At 42.7% G+C, this 19,102-nt stretch overlaps 1 protein-coding gene across 1 annotated transcript in view; it reads right to left on the bottom strand.

Moving 5' to 3' along the window:
• RNF123 (ring finger protein 123) overlaps nucleotides 1-19,102 on the bottom strand; it is a 154,554-nt gene that overhangs the window by 65,317 nt on the left and 70,135 nt on the right. Inside the window, exons 26-35 of the mRNA XM_060240086.1 lie at nucleotides 18,927-19,034; nucleotides 17,056-17,233; nucleotides 14,946-15,020; nucleotides 14,536-14,623; nucleotides 14,193-14,280; nucleotides 13,908-13,992; nucleotides 9,206-9,345; nucleotides 8,772-8,960; nucleotides 6,458-6,533; nucleotides 4,693-4,777 (exon numbers count right to left, since the gene is read on the bottom strand). Of these exons, the coding sequence (XP_060096069.1) occupies nucleotides 4,693-4,777; nucleotides 6,458-6,533; nucleotides 8,772-8,960; nucleotides 9,206-9,345; nucleotides 13,908-13,992; nucleotides 14,193-14,280; nucleotides 14,536-14,623; nucleotides 14,946-15,020; nucleotides 17,056-17,233; nucleotides 18,927-19,034 (1,112 nt within the window). The remainder of the gene's footprint in view (nucleotides 1-4,692; nucleotides 4,778-6,457; nucleotides 6,534-8,771; nucleotides 8,961-9,205; nucleotides 9,346-13,907; nucleotides 13,993-14,192; nucleotides 14,281-14,535; nucleotides 14,624-14,945; nucleotides 15,021-17,055; nucleotides 17,234-18,926; nucleotides 19,035-19,102) is intronic.

Genomic DNA, 19,102 nt, shown 5'->3' with positions numbered 1-19,102 from the left:
CTGATCTCATCAAATTTCAGAAACTAAGCAGGGTCAGTACTTGTGTGGAGCTCATCAAGGAAGACTTTGTAGAGCAAAGCAAACCACCTCTGCTTCTCATTTGCCTTGAAAACCCTAAGGATTGCCGTAACTTGGCTGAGACTTGATGACATTTTACACACACAAACAAATTTCCTCCAAGAGGCTCAGCCTCCAAGAGGCTCAGTACATGGTTCTCTCCCACATTATCCTCATAATGATTCTGGTGAGGTAGGTTAGGCTGAGAGAGAATGACTGGCCCAAGATCATCTAGTGAGTGGAGATTCTAAGCAGTACATCAGTTCTCTACCTGATATGGTAAAAGAAAACACTAAGTAGGCACCTGACACCTTGTCTTATAGCACAGGTCATCCTCTGTTGTTTTCATATTATATTCATTTCCCTTGTCTCTGTCAACTACCATCAGCCCTGATCTTTTGAAAAACCTTGGTTCCTCTATGCATTTCCATTCTGAACTCATACAATTTGCAGTTATTGCTATATTCTACCAGAAAAGAGCTAAATGTTTTGGGAATCACACTGAGGGCAAACTCAGCTTTCCGACCATTTACCAGCAGAATTTAATTCAGTCCTTCAGTGCAGCAAACAATGGAGAAGGTTAACTGTCCAATGCACCGGAGCTCCCACTAAAGACCTAGAAATAACTGGACAGGGAAAACAGTGGCAGTGATTGGGATTGTAACAATTTTGCCAGGCTGCTGACAAATGAGCTGGACTATAAAGAAGCTACAGTTTGGCCAGAAAGCAGACTGGAGGTTACAAACAAAACCAATGGTGGGGAAACACCCTAAATCCCCAGTGCCTAACACAGACATAAACAGGAACATTCTCATTCAGTTATTTTAAAAAATAATAATGGCGGATGGGGTGAGGGGTGGAGTAGCAGCCCTCAATGGTCGTACTGTGATTTCCCACATCCACATTCTATGCAACTAATGTCAGCCTGGCAACACTAGTGCACGCATTATGCCCACAAGGCTGCATTTGAAGAGCTGGGAAGCTTCAGTAGGTATAAAATGTGGCTGCAAGGATCCTTGAGGCATGAGAACAATCATATTAAGCCAACTTTACTTCAGCGGCACAACTTCCAATCTGGGTGCTTGTTTTGACTTTTACAGCCCTAAATAGCCTGCATCCAGATTGGGTTCTGAGATCTATGGAGTAGAAAGAATGATGTAAGCTGCTTTGGGTCCCCACTCAGGAGAAAGCAGGGTGGTGGTGGTTGTTTTTTTTGCTGTCAAGTCACAACTGACTTATGGCTACCCTGTAGGGCTGGGGTGTCAAACATGCAGCCCGGGGCCAAATCAGGTCCCCAGATGGCTTCTATCAGGCCCCTGATCAACTGGCTGTTATCTGCTTCCTTCTCCCTCTCCCTTGCTTCCTTCTGCATCACAGCTTGCTTTGCCAGGCTTGCTCAATTGCAAAGAACTACTACTAAGCCAAGCCTCTCTTAATTCTACTGACTGAGGATCCTCCCCACTCTGGTCCCCTGGGGAAGGAAGGAAAGAGCCAGCGCTTCCTTTGCCTAGTCCCCTGGATCCCATGGGAGAAATACAAAGAAAGCATCTTTAAGACCAATAAGTGCTAATGTTTTAAGCATGCTTTATGTTTTTTAAAATATATATATTTGTGTTTACTGTGTTCTTTATAAAATGTATATCTCTGCTTAAAAGGTAAAGGTAGTCCCCTGTGCAAGCACTAGTCATTTCCGACTCTGGCGTGACGTTGCATCTTGGCAGACTTTTTACAGGGTGGTTTGCCATTGCCTTCCCCAGTCATCTACACTTTCCCCCCAGCAAGCTGGGTACTCTGCTACCTGATCTTAAATAGGTACACACAAGGCCCAGCTTGACATGGCTTGGCCCAACTGACATGGCCTGGCCCAACAAGGTCTCATTTATGTCAAATGAGTTCGACACCCCTGCATAGGGTTTTCAAGGCAAGAGACAAACAGAGGTAGTTTGCCATTGCCTGCCATTGTTGCAAGCTGGTATTCCTCAGCAGTCTCCAATCCAAATAATAGCCAGGGATGACCCTACTTAGTTTTCGAGATCTGATAAGATTGCATGGCCTGGGCAATCCAGGTCAGGGACATACCAGTGTATAAATAAATAAAAATAACACCAAATAGTCACCTTGAGGTCCTTAGAAGTGGGCAGTCTCTCTAATAAACACTTGTAGTAAAAAGTAAAATTGTTGGGAAATTGTTATGGGGCCTGAAACAAAGATCTATTTTGGTGTAATACAGAAAAGATGACTGAGCACTTGGTGCACGAATGCTTATGGCTGCATGACTTCAATGACAGGAGAGAGAATATAATTAGGTTGATTTGTGCCTATCTAGAAGGTCTGAGGGGGTGGGAAAATCAAAAATAGATTGGATATGGAACTAAAATGCCTTGCCAGATAGGGCTCAGCTGTCCGCAAAGCAAGAACCACACGCTGAAAAACAAGACATGCCAAATGAGGAATGTGAGACGAAAGCTTCTTACAGACTGGTGAGAAGGATGAAACCGGATCAGGCAAGCTAAAAGAGATCTGACTATTCCTGAGTTATGTTTTATAAGGAAGCTGAGAAGAAAGGGGCACTCTTAATGCTTTTCCTTTTAATGTGCCACATCCCAAGGAAACAAGAGCTACTTTAGCTCTTAGTCTTGGTCCTCCAAGATCTGGAATAGATGTGCATTTGCATGCATTCCATAGAACAGGCCACAGTGAATGCTCTCAGCTTTTCTGTAATAAATATCTTAATAATATTAGATACCTTTTATCTTACTTGATATTCCAATTCCTTGGTGTCTCCAGTGGATGAATTTGACCTTTGTTAAAGAGAGAGGCAAGGTGGAGAATACATCAAACTGCCTTATTTCTGAAGCTATCAAATCATTGGTACATCTTACTCAGTATTGTATACTCTGACTGGCAGCAGCTCTCCAGGGCCACAGGTAGTGAACGGACAGTTCTGGGAAAGAATCTGGAACGTATTGCATGCAAAGTACAAGCTTTCCCACTGTATCATTGCTCCTCCCATAGAAAACACAGATACTGTCAATCCTGCATCCTGTTGTACACATGCTGGCAGTGGCTGTATAGGTCTTGTCTCGTCTTTGATTGGAGCTGCTGAGGACTGAACCTAGGATCTTACACATGCAAGGCATGTGTTCTGCCACTGAACTAAGGCCGCTTTCCACAATATGCTCAATTTCTAAGTCACTTTTCCTTCCACAGCTGAATGCTGTTCTTTACTACTACTTTAGGATTCTCAGCAGACATGCCAGATAATGGATTTCAACTGGAAATGCCAAATAGCTGGGCTTGTCTGTAATTGCTGCAGAAGTCACTTAGATCACAGATTTGGGACAGATACACCCTGAGTCCTACACAAAAGTCAATGGTAAATGTATTACAAAACTGTAAAACCCGGTGGAGCAAGAATCCTTTTCCTTACTAGATGTAAGGCTTTTCTAAAGTTAATTTTCTTTCTTCTGTAGGGAAAAGAGCATGAAGTAGCCCATTATCTTCAGCATATCCATGCCTGTGCTTTTAGAGTATAAGGAAATTATATAATATACAATCCTCTCCCCACCAAAAAGCATAGCAGCAACATTATCAAGGTGGAAGACATGTAAAACAGAAAGGCAGCTAGTCATAGCAACACATTCACTAAAGTTAGGCTATGCTTTTGTTTTGTAAAGGGAGGTTTTCAAATCCAAAGTGACTTTTTGAGCGAATGATTTGATGCTTTTGACAATCCTCAGGACAAGGACCATAAAGGGGAAACAGAATGCCACTAGTAACACCACAGACCTTCTGGAAATGCACATCAGCAGTCACCTTCTCTAGGGACTCCATTTATTACTCCCTACTGTAGGCTACTGTAGTCCATATATTAAGGGCTTAATGCAGCTGAATACCACAAGTCTTTACAGCTTTATCCATCTAACATATGCTACTGAAACTGCTTAGATTAGGATGGTAACTAAAAAGACACTTAGCAGATACAGGACTTTTCTTATACCAACAGCCTGATGCCTCTAAACAAAGGTAGAGCCAATCTGCTCTGCCTTTGGACAAGATGGTTTCTAATAATAAACCCTTACACTTGACAGTTCATCATGACAAGAGAGAACCTAGGCAACTGAGGGAAGAATGTAGGTGTCAGACAGAGCTCACAGGATCCTAGATCTTGACCCTCAGACCACCTCATCCAATTGTCTGCCCATCAGCAGAATCAGTCACATATCTACACCACACATCAGAACAACAAATGGAATACTGAGTAAACCCATGATCCAGATGACAGCAGGCTACAAGCAGAGAGCAGGAGCAGAAAGGCATCCTATGCCAGGAATTCGACACAATTCAAGGACAGGTTTAATATGCCACTGTCATAGATTTTTTATAACTAATTTGTACTCTAATCAGAATATAAATATACCAAATCTGGAGACCAACCTACAGCATAAACATTTCTTAGTAGAGTAGTTATTTCCTACACCAGTCTGAGACAATGAACCAGGAGATAATAGACTGCTTCAGCAGCTCACCCATAGGGCCCCTTAGAATAGCCAACTCAGTGGGTAAACAAGAAATGGACAAACAATTAATTGAAAATGTTTCACTGAGTGGGATAAGGTGGGGGGGGGCACTTACCCTTGAAAGTCAGTAACATCAAGGAGTCGGACCAGAATTCCTGTCACAGCCACAAGGATTGGGTAATGATCAACACTCTCCAGTCCTGAAGAGGAATGCAGAGATTACAGCTCTATCAATGGTGGGGGAATGTAGGCTGCTGACCTTCATAAACATCCCTTTTCACATCCTAGGAGAGCCCCAGAGGGGGCCAAATTAGCACTATAGTGCACTGAGATACAAAACATAGCAGATAGGGAGGAATAGCTAAAAAGAATACATCAGAATTAAGGGCTGGTTTTACATATGCATTTTAATATACCTAAAGCTCACCTCTGTCAGCTCCACCAGCGTAGTGGGATAGTTGTTTCTAGCTTCTAGCCATAGGAAAAGCTGTGCACTATCACATTTCCATAACATTTTGGATACTTGAAGGGGCATGTGGTAAGGCTTGGCTTGCTGCAGGGCTATAAAATCTTTGCACAGTTGTGAATTCATGTTTAAAGGGGAGAGAATTTGGTAAGTGCTTGTTAGGATTCACCTAAGGTCCTGCAGTTTCTCATTGCAGCTCCTTGCATTCACAGCTTCAGGAGAAAAGTAACAGATCAGTGACTCTTTTAAACATTCTCTCCATTCATAACCTGCATTCTCAAGGAGAAGACCTTTAGCCGTCATCCAGTGGGGTGGGGGGGGGGGGAAGGCCACACTGACTCAGCAGTACTGTTCACTTTCAATTGCTGATCACCATATCACAGATCTACAGGAGCGTGCCTGTTCATGCACAGGATGTACTTCAGCAATTGTTCAATAATGCAGTGGAAGGAAAAGGCCCTTGCTCTCAAAGAGAGTGCTGCTAACACATGCTGTCCTTTCCCTGTCATGAGACAACAAGCTGATCATTCAAATAACAAGTCCAGATGATGGCATTAACTCAGTAGTTCTGCATTCAAATGCTGTTCCTACCTATTCAGGGGTAGCTCTATCAGCTTCTACTTCTATAAACAGTACATCTTGCTTCCCTGTAAATAACTTCACATTTTAACAAGCTTTATAAGAAAATGGATTCCTTGGCCCTGAGTAGGTCGGGCACATGGCCATCACTTAATAGGTACATGGAGTTCAATGCCAAAACATTCCAATATTCACTTCAAATAAGCTTACTATCTACAGCTGCAAATGTTATGTCTCTCTGTAAGACAGCTAAGGGCAAGGTGGATGGGCTTTCTTTTAGGATTAGACATACTCCTTCATCTTCATGCCCACCCTGTTAGTTGCTGAATAGCAGATGGGGAAAAAGTGAGGCCAGCACAGGTTTCACTGACAGCACAAGCCAAGGTCCTATGTTCACCAATGACCCATAGGGTTGCCAACTTCCAGTTGGAGCCTGGAGACCTCCAGAATTACCACTGATCTCCAAACAAAAGGAATCAGTTCACCTGGAGAAAATGGCTGTTTTGGAGGGTAGACTCTATGGCATTATACTCCACTGAGGTCCCGCTCTCCTAAGGTTCCATCTGCTAGTCTCTAGGAATTGCTCAAACTGGAGCTGGCAACTCTATCTATGGGTATTGTGCCCATACTTATCTACTTATTAAAGGATTTTTCTTTAATTTCCATAGGGAGTATTCCTGTGCAAAGAGATGCCTCTGGCTAGTCAAAGATCCTATTTTGCTTGGAAAACACGAAACATTCAAGACCTATTATCTTGGACTGTGAGTTTTTATGACAGCATGAAAGAAACTCTCCCAGGAATGCTGGGAAAACTATGTGGGGAAGAGCAGCTCACCTGGCAGGCGGAGATTGACCACTCTATCAAACAAGTTGCGCTCAGCCGTCACGCGATTCAGCACCTGATTTAATAGCTGCAGGGAGAGGAGAAAAGACAGCAGAATACTTAAAGTACGGTGTTTGCTCACTTACAAGAATGCCATATGCAGCTTCCTGCTCATAGCACTCGCCAGACTAGACATGGGTTAAAGAAGACCCCTCCCCCCATTTCAGAAGTGTCAGTAAAACGAGGTGAGATTTTGGGCACTATGCTGTAATAAGGTGTACTGGGATACAGCAGAGGACATGAGCATGCTCTCTCAAGAACATCCCTTCCTTTATGCCTTAGAACTTTCCACTTTTAAACTTCAAAATAGCACAGTAAAAGGGCAGAGGCTGGATGCATCAGAATGCTCAGTATGGCCTGCTTGGTCCTCCTTAGATCACATGGCATGGCAGACACTGATAAGCAAGGCTGCACAGAAAATGTGTCAGGGCTCTGTGTGAACCGCGACAGCAATGGAAGACTTAAGCCTCCAAATCAGCAACAGGCTGGAAATTGGTCAGATCGCATCAGCTCACATCAAAGGCTGTGGCTACTTTCACTGAAAAGGCTCTTTGAAGGGAAAAACAGCTATTCAATCCCAGAACAGATGGGCTCCTGGGATGGAAAATGGCACAACACAGCAGGACTTCTTAAGAAGCTAGATTTCAATGTGCATGTATACTGGAACCGCAGCGCAAAGCTTGGGCAGGAGGGGTGTCTGGCTTAAGGAGAATGAAAAAGATGTGGAATTAACAAAAAAACCTCTTAATCTCAGACAGAAATCTGAAGCTTCACCAAAAATGTGGCAGAATTTTGCAAATGGGTAGAAGTGACAAGTGACAAGTGCTGTATCATTCTAAGAAGTTTCAGAGAACTAGTTTCAAGAGTAAAGTTGCCCTTTTCCCCCACTAAACTATTTTGAAAATGCATAACAAATGGTTGTTCAAACCAATATGGTGGAGTACAAGTATTTCAAACAAACAGATCTGCTGCCTACTCTGCCAGCACACACAAGTGGTTCAGTTATTTTGTTTACATACAACTGCTCACAGGTCTTTTGGTGCATAGCAAGCCTATTCACATGATCTGTCTCTACCTATCTGCCAATTCAAACTGGATTTCCAGATGTATCTGCTACTTCTGGTATCTGGTACAATCACATCCAAATTCACAAGAAAGTTTTTCCCTCATCATCCTGAGGCACTAGCATTTGTATCCATGCATTCTGTTCCCCATAGCTTTCCACTCAGCAATCCGATACATACCTATAGAATTCTAGCAGCACCATCTACATGACCATACAATCTTTTCTTGAGCAGCCTCCAGAAATTGCATCACTAAACCAACTAGCCATTGTGGTCCTGCCAAAAGCTGCTGTTTCTTCATCCATCCCTGATCACTGGTGCATAGGCTCTAAGCATCTCCTTCACTTGTAAAAACTGGCATAAGCTCTTACATCACCACTGACACAAAAAGAAATGCAGTCTGGTACAGAACACTTGCCTAGGATTCAAAACAAAACACTTGGGAAGCCTGTAAACCATTTTCTAACATATCTAAAAACTGACCATGCCTAGTCTTTGTTCACAGTGGTCACAATTGGTCAGTATGTAACCACAGATGGCAAAGTTCCAATAACACAGAACAGAGAAGGCACTTTCTGTTACAGAACTCTGGGTTGGTCTTTCCCCTTAAATGTGCCGGCTTGCACATTTCTTCTGTCAGTACTGTGAAAGCTTGTGGGTTCTGCTGTACAGACAAGATAACTTTTAACTATGTTCTGCTTTTCTTCCTGAGAGGAAGAATGATTTATTGATGCAGTCAGGTTTGAAAGTTTTAAGTAAATACTATAAGGCAAAAGGCATCTGACAGAAGGGATTAAGGATTTGTAGGGATTGTTACAAATATCATAAGAGGGTGTAGGTAAGGCACAGATTGTTTTGTCCTTCAGTGTCACTAAATGTATGGGCACCTTTACCACAAGAGTATGGAGCTGGAGACATTTCACTGTACACACATACATTCCAGATAACTATTGCCAGAGAATGACAATACAATGGTGAGTAAGGAAGAGAAGAGAAAGCATGCAGTTTTGTCTGAATCAGTCCCAAACCTGTTAGCACTCAGTTATCAGCCTTTTTGGAGGAGGAAAAATAAAACACAGATTGAGAACTTCAGCTGTGGAGCAAATCATCTAACACAATATAGACATACAGAGTGTGCAATGAAATGGTTGCCACACCCCATATATATCCATTCTAATGTTGTCCTAAAGACATGTCAATACCTGTGCAAGTCTCCTGAGTAACAGTTCTGATGAGGGGCGACTCCAGTCCAGGAAGATCTCAGGAGCCAGAGTGACGGTCATTTCCAGTACCCTGAGAAGGCTCACCGACAGGTCAAAGCATGTTGCGCACACTTTCAGCTGACGGCTGTCTACAAAATTTCTTTCCAAGCGCTCTGCGGCCTGTTGGATCTGCCCAGATGAAAATAATGCAGATTAGCATAAGATTCAATAATAATAATAAGCTGTTCTTCTCAACTCTTGTCATTAGCCTCCCCCTTCTTGCTTTCACCTCTTACAGAAAGTGGCTCAAACCCAGCATATCACAGGAACCCACATTTAACTCACTAAAGAAAAGTAGGCATTTACCACCACCCCCTGTACATTAGACAAAGCTGCTCTTTCCAGTTATGTTCATTTGGGACACACAGTCTTACCTCCTGAATCATACCAATGAACTCTGAAAAGGCCCAATTCAGTTGGTTAAGGACACTGTTGAGGAAGCTGGGTGCCATTTCACAGTCACTGAGCAGCAGGTCTGCCATGTGTCGCTGTAGCAAGGTGGATGGGCAAGGCTCTGAAAGGAAACAGCAGCAGCCTTTAGAGAGGCCAGGCAGCTAGAGGATTCTGGACAGCTGCAGTCAAGGGCAAACCTGACTTACCACAACTGAGTGTAGAAATGGGAAACAGCAGTGATACCTTCTGGTCTTCACAGATTTGTGCCTCCCCCCGCCCCGAAGTCAGCACCATTCTGTCTCTTAAAACCACAAGGAATTCTTTGCACCTCTTCCCACAGAGGTCATCTTTACAATAAGCAGAGATGGCAGGTGCCCTCCAAGGTCAGCTCTCACAGAGACTATTCTGAGCTTGTCCCATCACTATGGCCTGAAGCACTTTGCCATAACGCTGACCTGAATTAGCTAGGCTGTAGCTGTGCTGTCTCCCCGCAAATAAGAAGTTGTACCCTACAGCTGAGCTCCAGTCAAACATCCCTCATGCTTATCTGCACAAGGCCTTAGGTCAGCTCAGTATTAATCACTCCTGAAAGCAGCATCACAACAGCTTCGCAGCAGGGTATCAGCACCAAAACAGCAATCTCTGTTGCTCTCCGGTAGCTGGGCACGTGTTCATACTTGCCTTCCCAGCTCCAATCAGAAAAAAAATTTACATGGCAGCCTACTCACAAGATCCAGAGATTAGGCCTGCAACAGCTGTAGATATTAAAGCAGGCTTGTGCTAGTCTGAAGGAATACTCCCCAAATCACCACAGAAAAGGGGAACAGGAGGGTATCTTCAGGAAATCTTCTAGCTCTCCTCACCAAGAAGACTTCTAGCAAATCTTCTAGCTCTCCTCACCAAGAAGACTTTCCAGCACAAACTAGGGGTAATTATTTTCTGACCTTTGAAAGCAAACAGGCATCAGAATGTTTTTTTTCTTCCTTAGCATTTTTACAATGGAGAACTTTAACACAGTAGTGGATGAGGCTTTCTAATATCTCCATCACTGCAGCAATAGAAGCAACTGAGGCGGGTTCTGAGATACATCAGTGACAGCCCTTCTCAGGCCTGCTTCCCACATTGCTTTTAGCTCCTTGCCTTATTAAAACATGTTTAGAAGTGATCAGAAAAATGGCTAAAACCCTGTGTAACTTTGGGATTTTGTAACTAATACTAATTAACACATAACACCATACAATGATAATAATAATAATAATAATCATATTTGTTTGGCGTTGTGTATGGTATAGCCAGGAGATCCAAAGATTGTCTGGCTGACTTCAGTACTAGCTCCTTTTAGCATTAAGCACCACTAGGTGGTGAGTTATTTGGGGGGCTGAGAGATTTCTAAAGAGCTGTGACTGACCCAAGGTCACCCAGCTGGCTTCATCTGGTGGAGTGTGGAGTGTGGAATTGAACCCAGTTCTCTAGATTAGAGCCTGCTGCTCTTAACCACTACACTACACTGGCTAATATATGCTAATAATCAGATATGAAGTGAGACACATCTGTTGGGTCCACTTGTCTCTGACTATTTTCCAGCAGCTTCCCCTCCCCCCCCCCCAATACACTTTTTTGCCATCAAATCACAGTCAACTTATAGTGATCCCGTAGGGTTTTCAAGGCAAGAAATGTTCAGAGGCTGTCTGCCACTGCCTGCCTCTGCATAGCAACCCTGGTATTCCTTGGTGGTGTCCCAACAAAACAGTGACCAGGGTTGACCTTGCTTAGCTTTCAAGATCTGACAGGATTAGGGTAGCTTGGACTATCCAGGTCAGGGCATTTCAAAAATGCACAGAGAAAAACAGTGCTGGGGAAGCATTCTTGCTCTCCAAAATGCTCTCTGAGTCTTGGTGACATATGATGATTCTCCTCCCCCCATGCAAATAAATGTTCTCAAAAGATAAAATTTCAAAAGTAGTTGCTGGCCTTTCTTAATACGAAGAAGAGCCTAAAATCTCTAAATGTTCTTCTAACACAGGTGACCACTCTATTCTGCTGACTCATCATCAGCTTCGGTGCTACTGAACTCCCTGCCAAATGAGGCTCACAAAATTTCACACATACCAGAGCATAGCTGAAAGGTTCACAGTTGTGATGGCAAGCTTTAGGCATTCTCCCTACCAGCTACAGACAGTGATATCTATACCCAGGCTGGAAGGACTAGCCAATAAAAGACTAGCAGCTGCTCTTAATGCCAGGAGAAATATATTTAGAAAGAGATGACTTTGCAAATAGGTCTGCTGTGTGCTCTGCTCATTGAGGAGCGAACCCTGTCATCATCACTAGTTGCGAAAGATTCAACCTAGGCAGGAAATGAATATAAAATAGACTTTTAATAAACTGAGGTTGCAAGTCTGCAGGTTATTCTGCAAGAGCCCCTTTATTGATAGAATGCATCTAGGAAATACAAGCTGATGCCTTGGGCACAGAAGGTGAAGAATTCTTGTGATCTTCCAGGCAGAAGGGTAGACTGCACTCCAAACTGAGAAACCCTTAATCAAGGCAGTAACCAGGGCATATCTGGAGGGACAATCCCTCACCAATAGCAGTGAGCAAGTCCTTTCCCCCTTGTCTGTTTCCACCCCATCACTGCAGCAGAACAAAGGTGGGGGAGGGGCCTGCCCCCTCCTGGGCAATGTCCCTGCTAGTATACCGGCTCCTTTCAATTAACTTGGTATTAATTATTCATTCAAGCGCACCTTAAAATAGAAGAGAGCAGGATCACTAGCCTGTGCCCTGCCTCAGACCTTTTGGAGCCAAATGCAGAAATAACTGGTAGTTAGACAGACCTTGCCAACACCTAGAAAAATGAAGCAATGCCACACTGACCCCTGAAACATCCCAAGGTCACTTATAGGACCACAGGGATGGAATGTCATGATAATCTCGGCTTCATGCTTGGTTCAGGACTGTGGGCTGGCAGCTTTTCTTGGCAGATTACCTCAGCTAACCCTTTTTGTTCCTCAGCTCCTTCCATTCACCCCAAACTCACTACCATGGTCACTGAAGGACACTTTTAAGAAAAAGTGGAGATGGAGAGAAATCAAAAAGAAAGGGATAGTAGAGATCACAGCCACTAAGGGGAAATTGCTATGGAGAGCACATGAACAACAGGACAGCAGCTACATACACATAGACATATTCACCCTCCAACCAAAAGGCAGATACACACACATCCACCCACCCTGAGGCACATTCGGCAGGTCACCATCATGAATCTTTCTGAGGGCCCTTGGGACGATCACTTAGTTTGCCCCAATCCATCCCCTTTTATCTCCCTATCCCACAGTTTTCAAAGCTGAACCCCACTTGCAGTGGGAATGACAGAATAGGACCTGCCTGCACACCAAGGGTGGGAGGGGAAGAGACTCCGCTAAAGGGCTAAAAACTATTCCACCACCATACAAAGGGAAGACAACAGGAAACTTACTCTGAAAACTAGCAACAGAGAGATCTCCTGGGCCCAAGAAATAAAGAAACAAACAAACAAACAGAGAGTAACATTAAATAAAATGCAAATATTCTTAACCAGGGTCTACCAGGGGATACTGCCTTATGCAGAGCTATGAGGTTAGGTATTTTGACCTTGCATTGTATGATCTCTCAGAGAGAGCACAGGGCCAACTAATAAGCTGACATCTGTTAAGCAATCCAGAGAATACGAGCTTATACAAAACAGTAATATATACAAAGGCATTCTCTGCAGTAGCTCAAAATCTAACACACAAGCATATTTTGTGTGTGCAGTTAAGCACACACTTGCAACTCCATCGCTTCTTACAGTTCCAGTATTATTCATCTCCATCATCAACAAAACCAACTCACATGGGGGTTCAGAGCTCTGAAGCACTTAACGAAGGATTTCTGTGAGCCCAGAATGGTATTTCTGAAGTCTCTCTACTCTCCCAATGACAGAAAATAGCCCTTGCTATTTCCTTTCTAAATGGCCACAAAGAGGAGGCGAAAGCTCCCCCTATAGCCTGCAGCTGAAGTCTTATAGAGCTCCCTACTGTGCAGAAAATTTCTGAGCAAGACATTTCTCTGAGCAATGCACTAACATTGAGAGACTAGTCTGATTCTAAAACATGTCCAAATGCAGTTGGTGATACACAGCTCAAAACAATGGGATTGCAGGGCCCTAAGTCTCACAGAAGAAAAGAAGGGGACTGGACTAACACATATTAGCGACCCACTGCTGAAGATTTATATGCCTTGCCTTAGACAGGTAAAGGCTAGCAACTCAAGACAGATTTAGCCTGCTGAGTCCAATGTCTTACCATTGTATTTCCTCAAAAGAAAGGAGGCCCCTCATTGTTTTCTACACGGCTAATGTGTAATGCATTGGAAATAAGCCTCTGGGTCTCTGTTCACAGTTGAATGAACTTATTCTTTGCCAGGTTGGAACAGAACTCCAGTCCCCAAAGAAATCACACATCTCAGCCAGTCAAGGACCCAGACAACATATCCCTAATGGTTACTATTGGGAGTGCTCCATCTGTCTTATATGCCAATTCCCAGCAGTAACACAAACAATACCCAGTGATATGAGTTATCATGCCACTTACTAGATCACACATACTCATCAGCTACAATTGCAAAGCAGTGACTCCCCTCCTCTTAACCTCCACCCCCACTCACTCTGCAAACTGGGGAGATTGGCATCCTCAGGCTTGGTTTTCAGCAGATGAGGAAGTCGTGTGTACCTATATCCAAATCCACAGCCCTACAGGAGGGGAAAAAACCGTCAGGAACTTTAACATACCTCACATTATCTCTCACAGGGAACATTAAGACACTTTCATGAGTTGTATAAGATGGATCAGACAGTGAATTAAGGCAGAATTCATGCAGAGAACAGGAACTGGGTTTAAAAGCAGACTAGAAATTCCAAACAAAATGAGAAAACAGAGAATCTATTCTTACCCGCCACAGTCGCACAAGGATCCAGTTGGTCTGGGCCCAGGGCCTTTGCTCATATGGGGCCAGCAAGTTCTTCATCATGGATATTCGCCTGCCACAATAACACAACAGGTTGCCACCATAAGAGGGATATACGCCAAGGGGAGCAAATGCCAAGTCAGGATTGTTAAGCTCACTTAAGACAAAAAACCCCAGCAGGATAGGTGAGGACCTGAGTGAAGGAGCAGTCACCACCCCAAAGGGAACAATAAAGTTAAGAATCATGATTGATACAAGGAAAGAAAAGGAAGTGAGCTTCTTTTAGGATACATATTGTCATACACAAATGAAGAGGCCAAGAACTTACTGCTCTTCTGGGATCCTCTCTACAGCACGGAGAGAGTGGGGGTAGCAAACATAGCTAGCCAGCGCTTGCATTAGGGAGTCCCTGATATCTGATTATGGAAAAAAGAGAGAAAGCTATTAGCAGACAGAACAGCAACACAGATATCCAGAGATTGTGAAAAGATTGTTTACTCCAGTAATGAAAGACAGACAAGTAGCCAGGATAAAAGGACAAGGCAAAGCAGCTGACAAAATATAAAGTATCATTTCCATCTTCAATGAGTTTTGCTATGAGATAAATTAAAATAATTCTACAAGTATTCCTGTATTCTACAAACCAGAAATCAAAAAGGAATGAGCAAAGTGGGCTTACTCTGAAGTATGCAAAGTCAAACAGCACTTAAACATGTCCCACGACAGGAGCTGTCTTACCAGTGCCCACAATTCTTGAATCAGCAAAATGCTTTGCTAAAATGGCAGCAAGGTGTGTCAAAGTCTCTTCATATCCTGTAAAGGAAAGATTCCAGAAATTAAAATAATTTAACACATGCAGAAATTTCACAAGATTGACTGCTTGGGGTCAGAATCGGGTCTTATAATCAACTGTCATATTTAAAAGAAACAAGAAAAAGGCTTTTGGAAAGATGTTCTTGAAAACATGAGCCACGTATTGCTGATGGGCAATTCTGTACAGCAGTTTCTCAGGTTGTTAGCTTGTATTTAGTATTTAACCAGAAGCGGATGAAATTATTTTAAAGTCAAAAGTACTTTCCCCCATTTTAATAGGGGAAAAGAGACTATATAAACTGCAGTTTCACATACTGTTCTTTTATTACCTAAAACTGGACACACTAAGTGGGGAGTCTCATTTGGACAGAAGACAGTCATGCAGGCTCCACAGCTGGAGTTGATCCTTGGCCAATCCCTTTCTCAGATGTGGATTTATTAGGAGGACATGCAGGGAGCAGCACAGTAATAGCACCGGAAATTCCCAGCATATGCACCACAATGACAATACATTAAATTGTTTTCAAAACTTCCACACAGGTGTGTGCTAAAACAATAGGCGATGATTATCATAACCTCTCTGATTTTATACTTGACCCAGTCGGATACATTACAAGAAGTACTCTATCAAAGCAGAACTTGGTAAACAGCATTGTTTCCCCCTGCATTACATCATCAAATGGTAAAGTGTACCCTACTGTTAACAGAAATTTTTCCCTTTCCGTCTCCTAATCACTGCCAGAGTAAAGGAGAAGATGCATAAAGGAGAAGTCCAATGATACATTTAAAACAAATTATTTCAACATTGTTTGTATGGGAAAGAAAAGAAAACATAGCCAATCAAATCAATGGCAATTTTCTACATTTTGATACTCTTACCCAGTGAATGTACCACATGATTTTAATAAGGTTAAAAATTACACTAAATCCATTATGACTGAATCGCTTCAAAAGTGAGCCCACCGTAATTACTATGAGAATGTAAAAAACAGCTGTCACAAACTTTTATCAATATAATTGAACAGTACAGTAGATATTGCCCCAAGAGAGACCATTAAGAGAAATATATATGCTAGTGTCTTTATCTGTTTTCCAAAGAACAGGACTCATGTACTGCTCTTGTTCCAAATGACTTCTTATGATGGACTTCCAATCAGTGTTGCCTGACTACTTTCATTCATACTTTCCTTCATATTCCCTTTTACACAACAACACTTTGCCCTTGTTTTGCGCAGCTTCTATCTGTAACCATCAACTAGGATAGCTGGGTAAGAAGGATGCACAAAAAGAGTATTGGAGGGGATGTCAAACAACCCTCATTGATTCCCTCCCCAACTGTCCCAGGATATGGCTAAGAGGAATGATGGCAACAGATATAGGGGGGATAGAAAGGGGAAGAGGCATGCTGGCACCAGAGTTGGGAAGACAGATGTTCTGAGAGCTCCATGGTAGGATGTGGAAGGTAAACAGGAGCAAGTGGAGGAGGCAAACTGAACCTCCTTCCACTCATTGCATCTCACCCCATCACACATTTTTGTGAGTCCCCATTTGTTCTATTTGGTTATAAGAGGTAAAGCGTTAACATGTGCAGCTGCTTAAGAAATTAGTTTTAGTGATGTTACCCTGAAACACTGATAATGTGGATGACAAAATCATACAGGATGGTTGTGAGAGGCAGGGTAGGTACCCAAGAAATGCAACAATGTTTTCATTAACTGCAGCCTAACATGCAACAATATCAACACGTTTAGAGCCTCTGAAAACTACTCTGTCATTCTGGCACTGAGAAAGTAGGACACTTGTGTAAGTAACTTAACACTACCGGGGTCATAAGAGAGGAATGCACTGGAGTATTTTGTAAGCGCAGTCTGCATTTTGAAAACATACTCTCACATATATAAAAACAAGTCTTTATGTTAAAGCCAAGATTCTTGCCAACAGCTTCTGTGTCATCCTTTTTCATCTTACGTATAGGTTTCTGCATGCAAAATGTACTAAAGGCCTTAGAGATTCTTTTCAGCTCCCTTCTCCTCACCTGGAAGGTCCTCCATGCTATTGACAGGACTGAAGTAGTTCTTGAGAGCACTGTAGCTATTCATAACCACACTCAGATAAAATTCTGGCATAAATGCAAAGAGTGAGCCAATCCTGTCTCCATGTTCAATAGTGCGGATGCACACCCGCAGCAACCAGTATATATCTTGCATCTTCTCCTGTAAAGGAGCAATTCCTAGTTAGTTTGTTATCTCAGATGGAAGAAAATGATAAGCATACATGAGGGATTAGAACACTACTGCAGTGACAAATGAAGCAGACTTGGCATGTAGAACTGGCATCCAGGGTAACTAGAAGAACTTTATTCACTTTGTATTAGCCCTACTTCAACACAAGCATTACACAGGTAAATTAAGTACCTAATTCTCTAATTTCTCTTCTGGTATATTATAAATTAGACAGCGAGAACAAGGTTATATTTTTATCATACAGTGGAGTTAGGGGGCAGTCAACATAGTATGTGCAGAAGTGTGACACTTCAACTAGAGTGGGAATTCTCAAACGATACAGAGGGCGTTTTCCCACTTACCTTTTACTGGCGCGACCATCCTCCTCACGCCGGCGGATCTGCAGGGATTTCGCACCAGAAGCGCCGGCGCAGCCAAAAGAGCCGGCAACTTCCGTCGCGGAGCCAGCTCAAACGGAAACCGCCAAGAAGCAGGAAAACGTTTGAGCTGGCTCCGCAACGGAAGTTGCCGGCTCTTTTGGCTGCGCCGGCGCTTCTGGTGCGAAATCCCTGCAGATCCGCCGGCGTGAGGAGGATGGTCGCGCCAGTAAAAGGTAAGTGGGAAAACGCCCAGAGTAACCTGCCAGTGATGCTATGGCCAAGGACCTGTCTCTCCCCATATGAACCCCAGAGAGCACTGAGGTCAGTGGGGAAGAACCAGCTGACTATCCCCGGGCCAAAGGAGGCAAAACTCCAAAATACTCGTACATGGGCCTTCTCTATTGCAGCGCCACACCTTTGGAACCAGCTCCCGGAAGAAGTGCGGGCCCTGCGGAGCCTTGAACAGTTCCGCAGGGCCTGCAAGACCATCCTTTTTAAGATGGCCTTTGCCGATTGAATGATCGATGGATTCGTTTAAAGTGACTTCGCCATCATATTTGCTGATAGAATAGCACCAGAAATGTTGATTTTTAACTTATAACTAGAATGTTTTAAGATTAATGTTGTTTTTAATACCCATTGTATAACTTATTGTATGAAATGCTGTTAGCCGCCATGAGCCTGCTTCGGCGGGGAGGGCGGGATATAAATAAAATATTATTATTATTATATTATAACCTGCAATAACTGAAATTTTTAAAAATTACTTAAAATTCTATAGCATCACTGGCAGACTAATTCTACAGTTCAATTATGTAATATAGATCAATATTGTATAGAAAAATATCAATAATCAAATGATTGTCAAAGAAGCATCTACTAAGTTAACCAGGGAGGGAGGGAAAGACAGAGAGAATGTGAAGATTAGATATTTTAGTTCAGCAGTAAATTTCAGGGACAGAAAGAATAGAGATACATTGCATTAAGTCAAGAGTCTATCAATGATTATTAGTTCTTTATACTCTTCAAGCATAATTTGAGCCTATCTAAATCAGAAATCTATTCCAAGATTATACAAAACAAAAATTGTAAGCAATTTTTTTATTTTAGCAGATAAATTTAGTACTAAAATGTAGATTTGATCCAAAATAAAAAGCAGCTTTCCTATGCAGAAGTACAGGACATAAAATACAGCATGCAGTGGCACAGTTCCATTCATCATAGATTAAGCCATAGCTGAAATAGCAGACTCAGACTTAGGTGAGACTCTTCACAGACACTATATATATTACTTTCCCTCTCACCTTTGAATAAATGGTAACATTGATCCAAGCAAGACGACGACTCAGATGATTAAGCTTCTCAGAAAAAACCTTCTGACTCTTCACTAGCTCATCATAGATATCTCTTCTCTGTATTAAACAAATAAGCATAAGCAGTAACCTTCTACTTTCAGAAGCATGTACACAAAAAGCCCTGT

Source organism: Heteronotia binoei, chromosome 5 (assembly GCF_032191835.1).
Source record: "Heteronotia binoei isolate CCM8104 ecotype False Entrance Well chromosome 5, APGP_CSIRO_Hbin_v1, whole genome shotgun sequence".
In the NCBI taxonomy this organism is placed as follows: domain Eukaryota; kingdom Metazoa; phylum Chordata; class Lepidosauria; order Squamata; family Gekkonidae; genus Heteronotia; species Heteronotia binoei.
The sequence above is the reverse complement of the archived record's forward strand: the minus strand, read 5'-3'. Positions and strand labels throughout refer to the sequence as shown.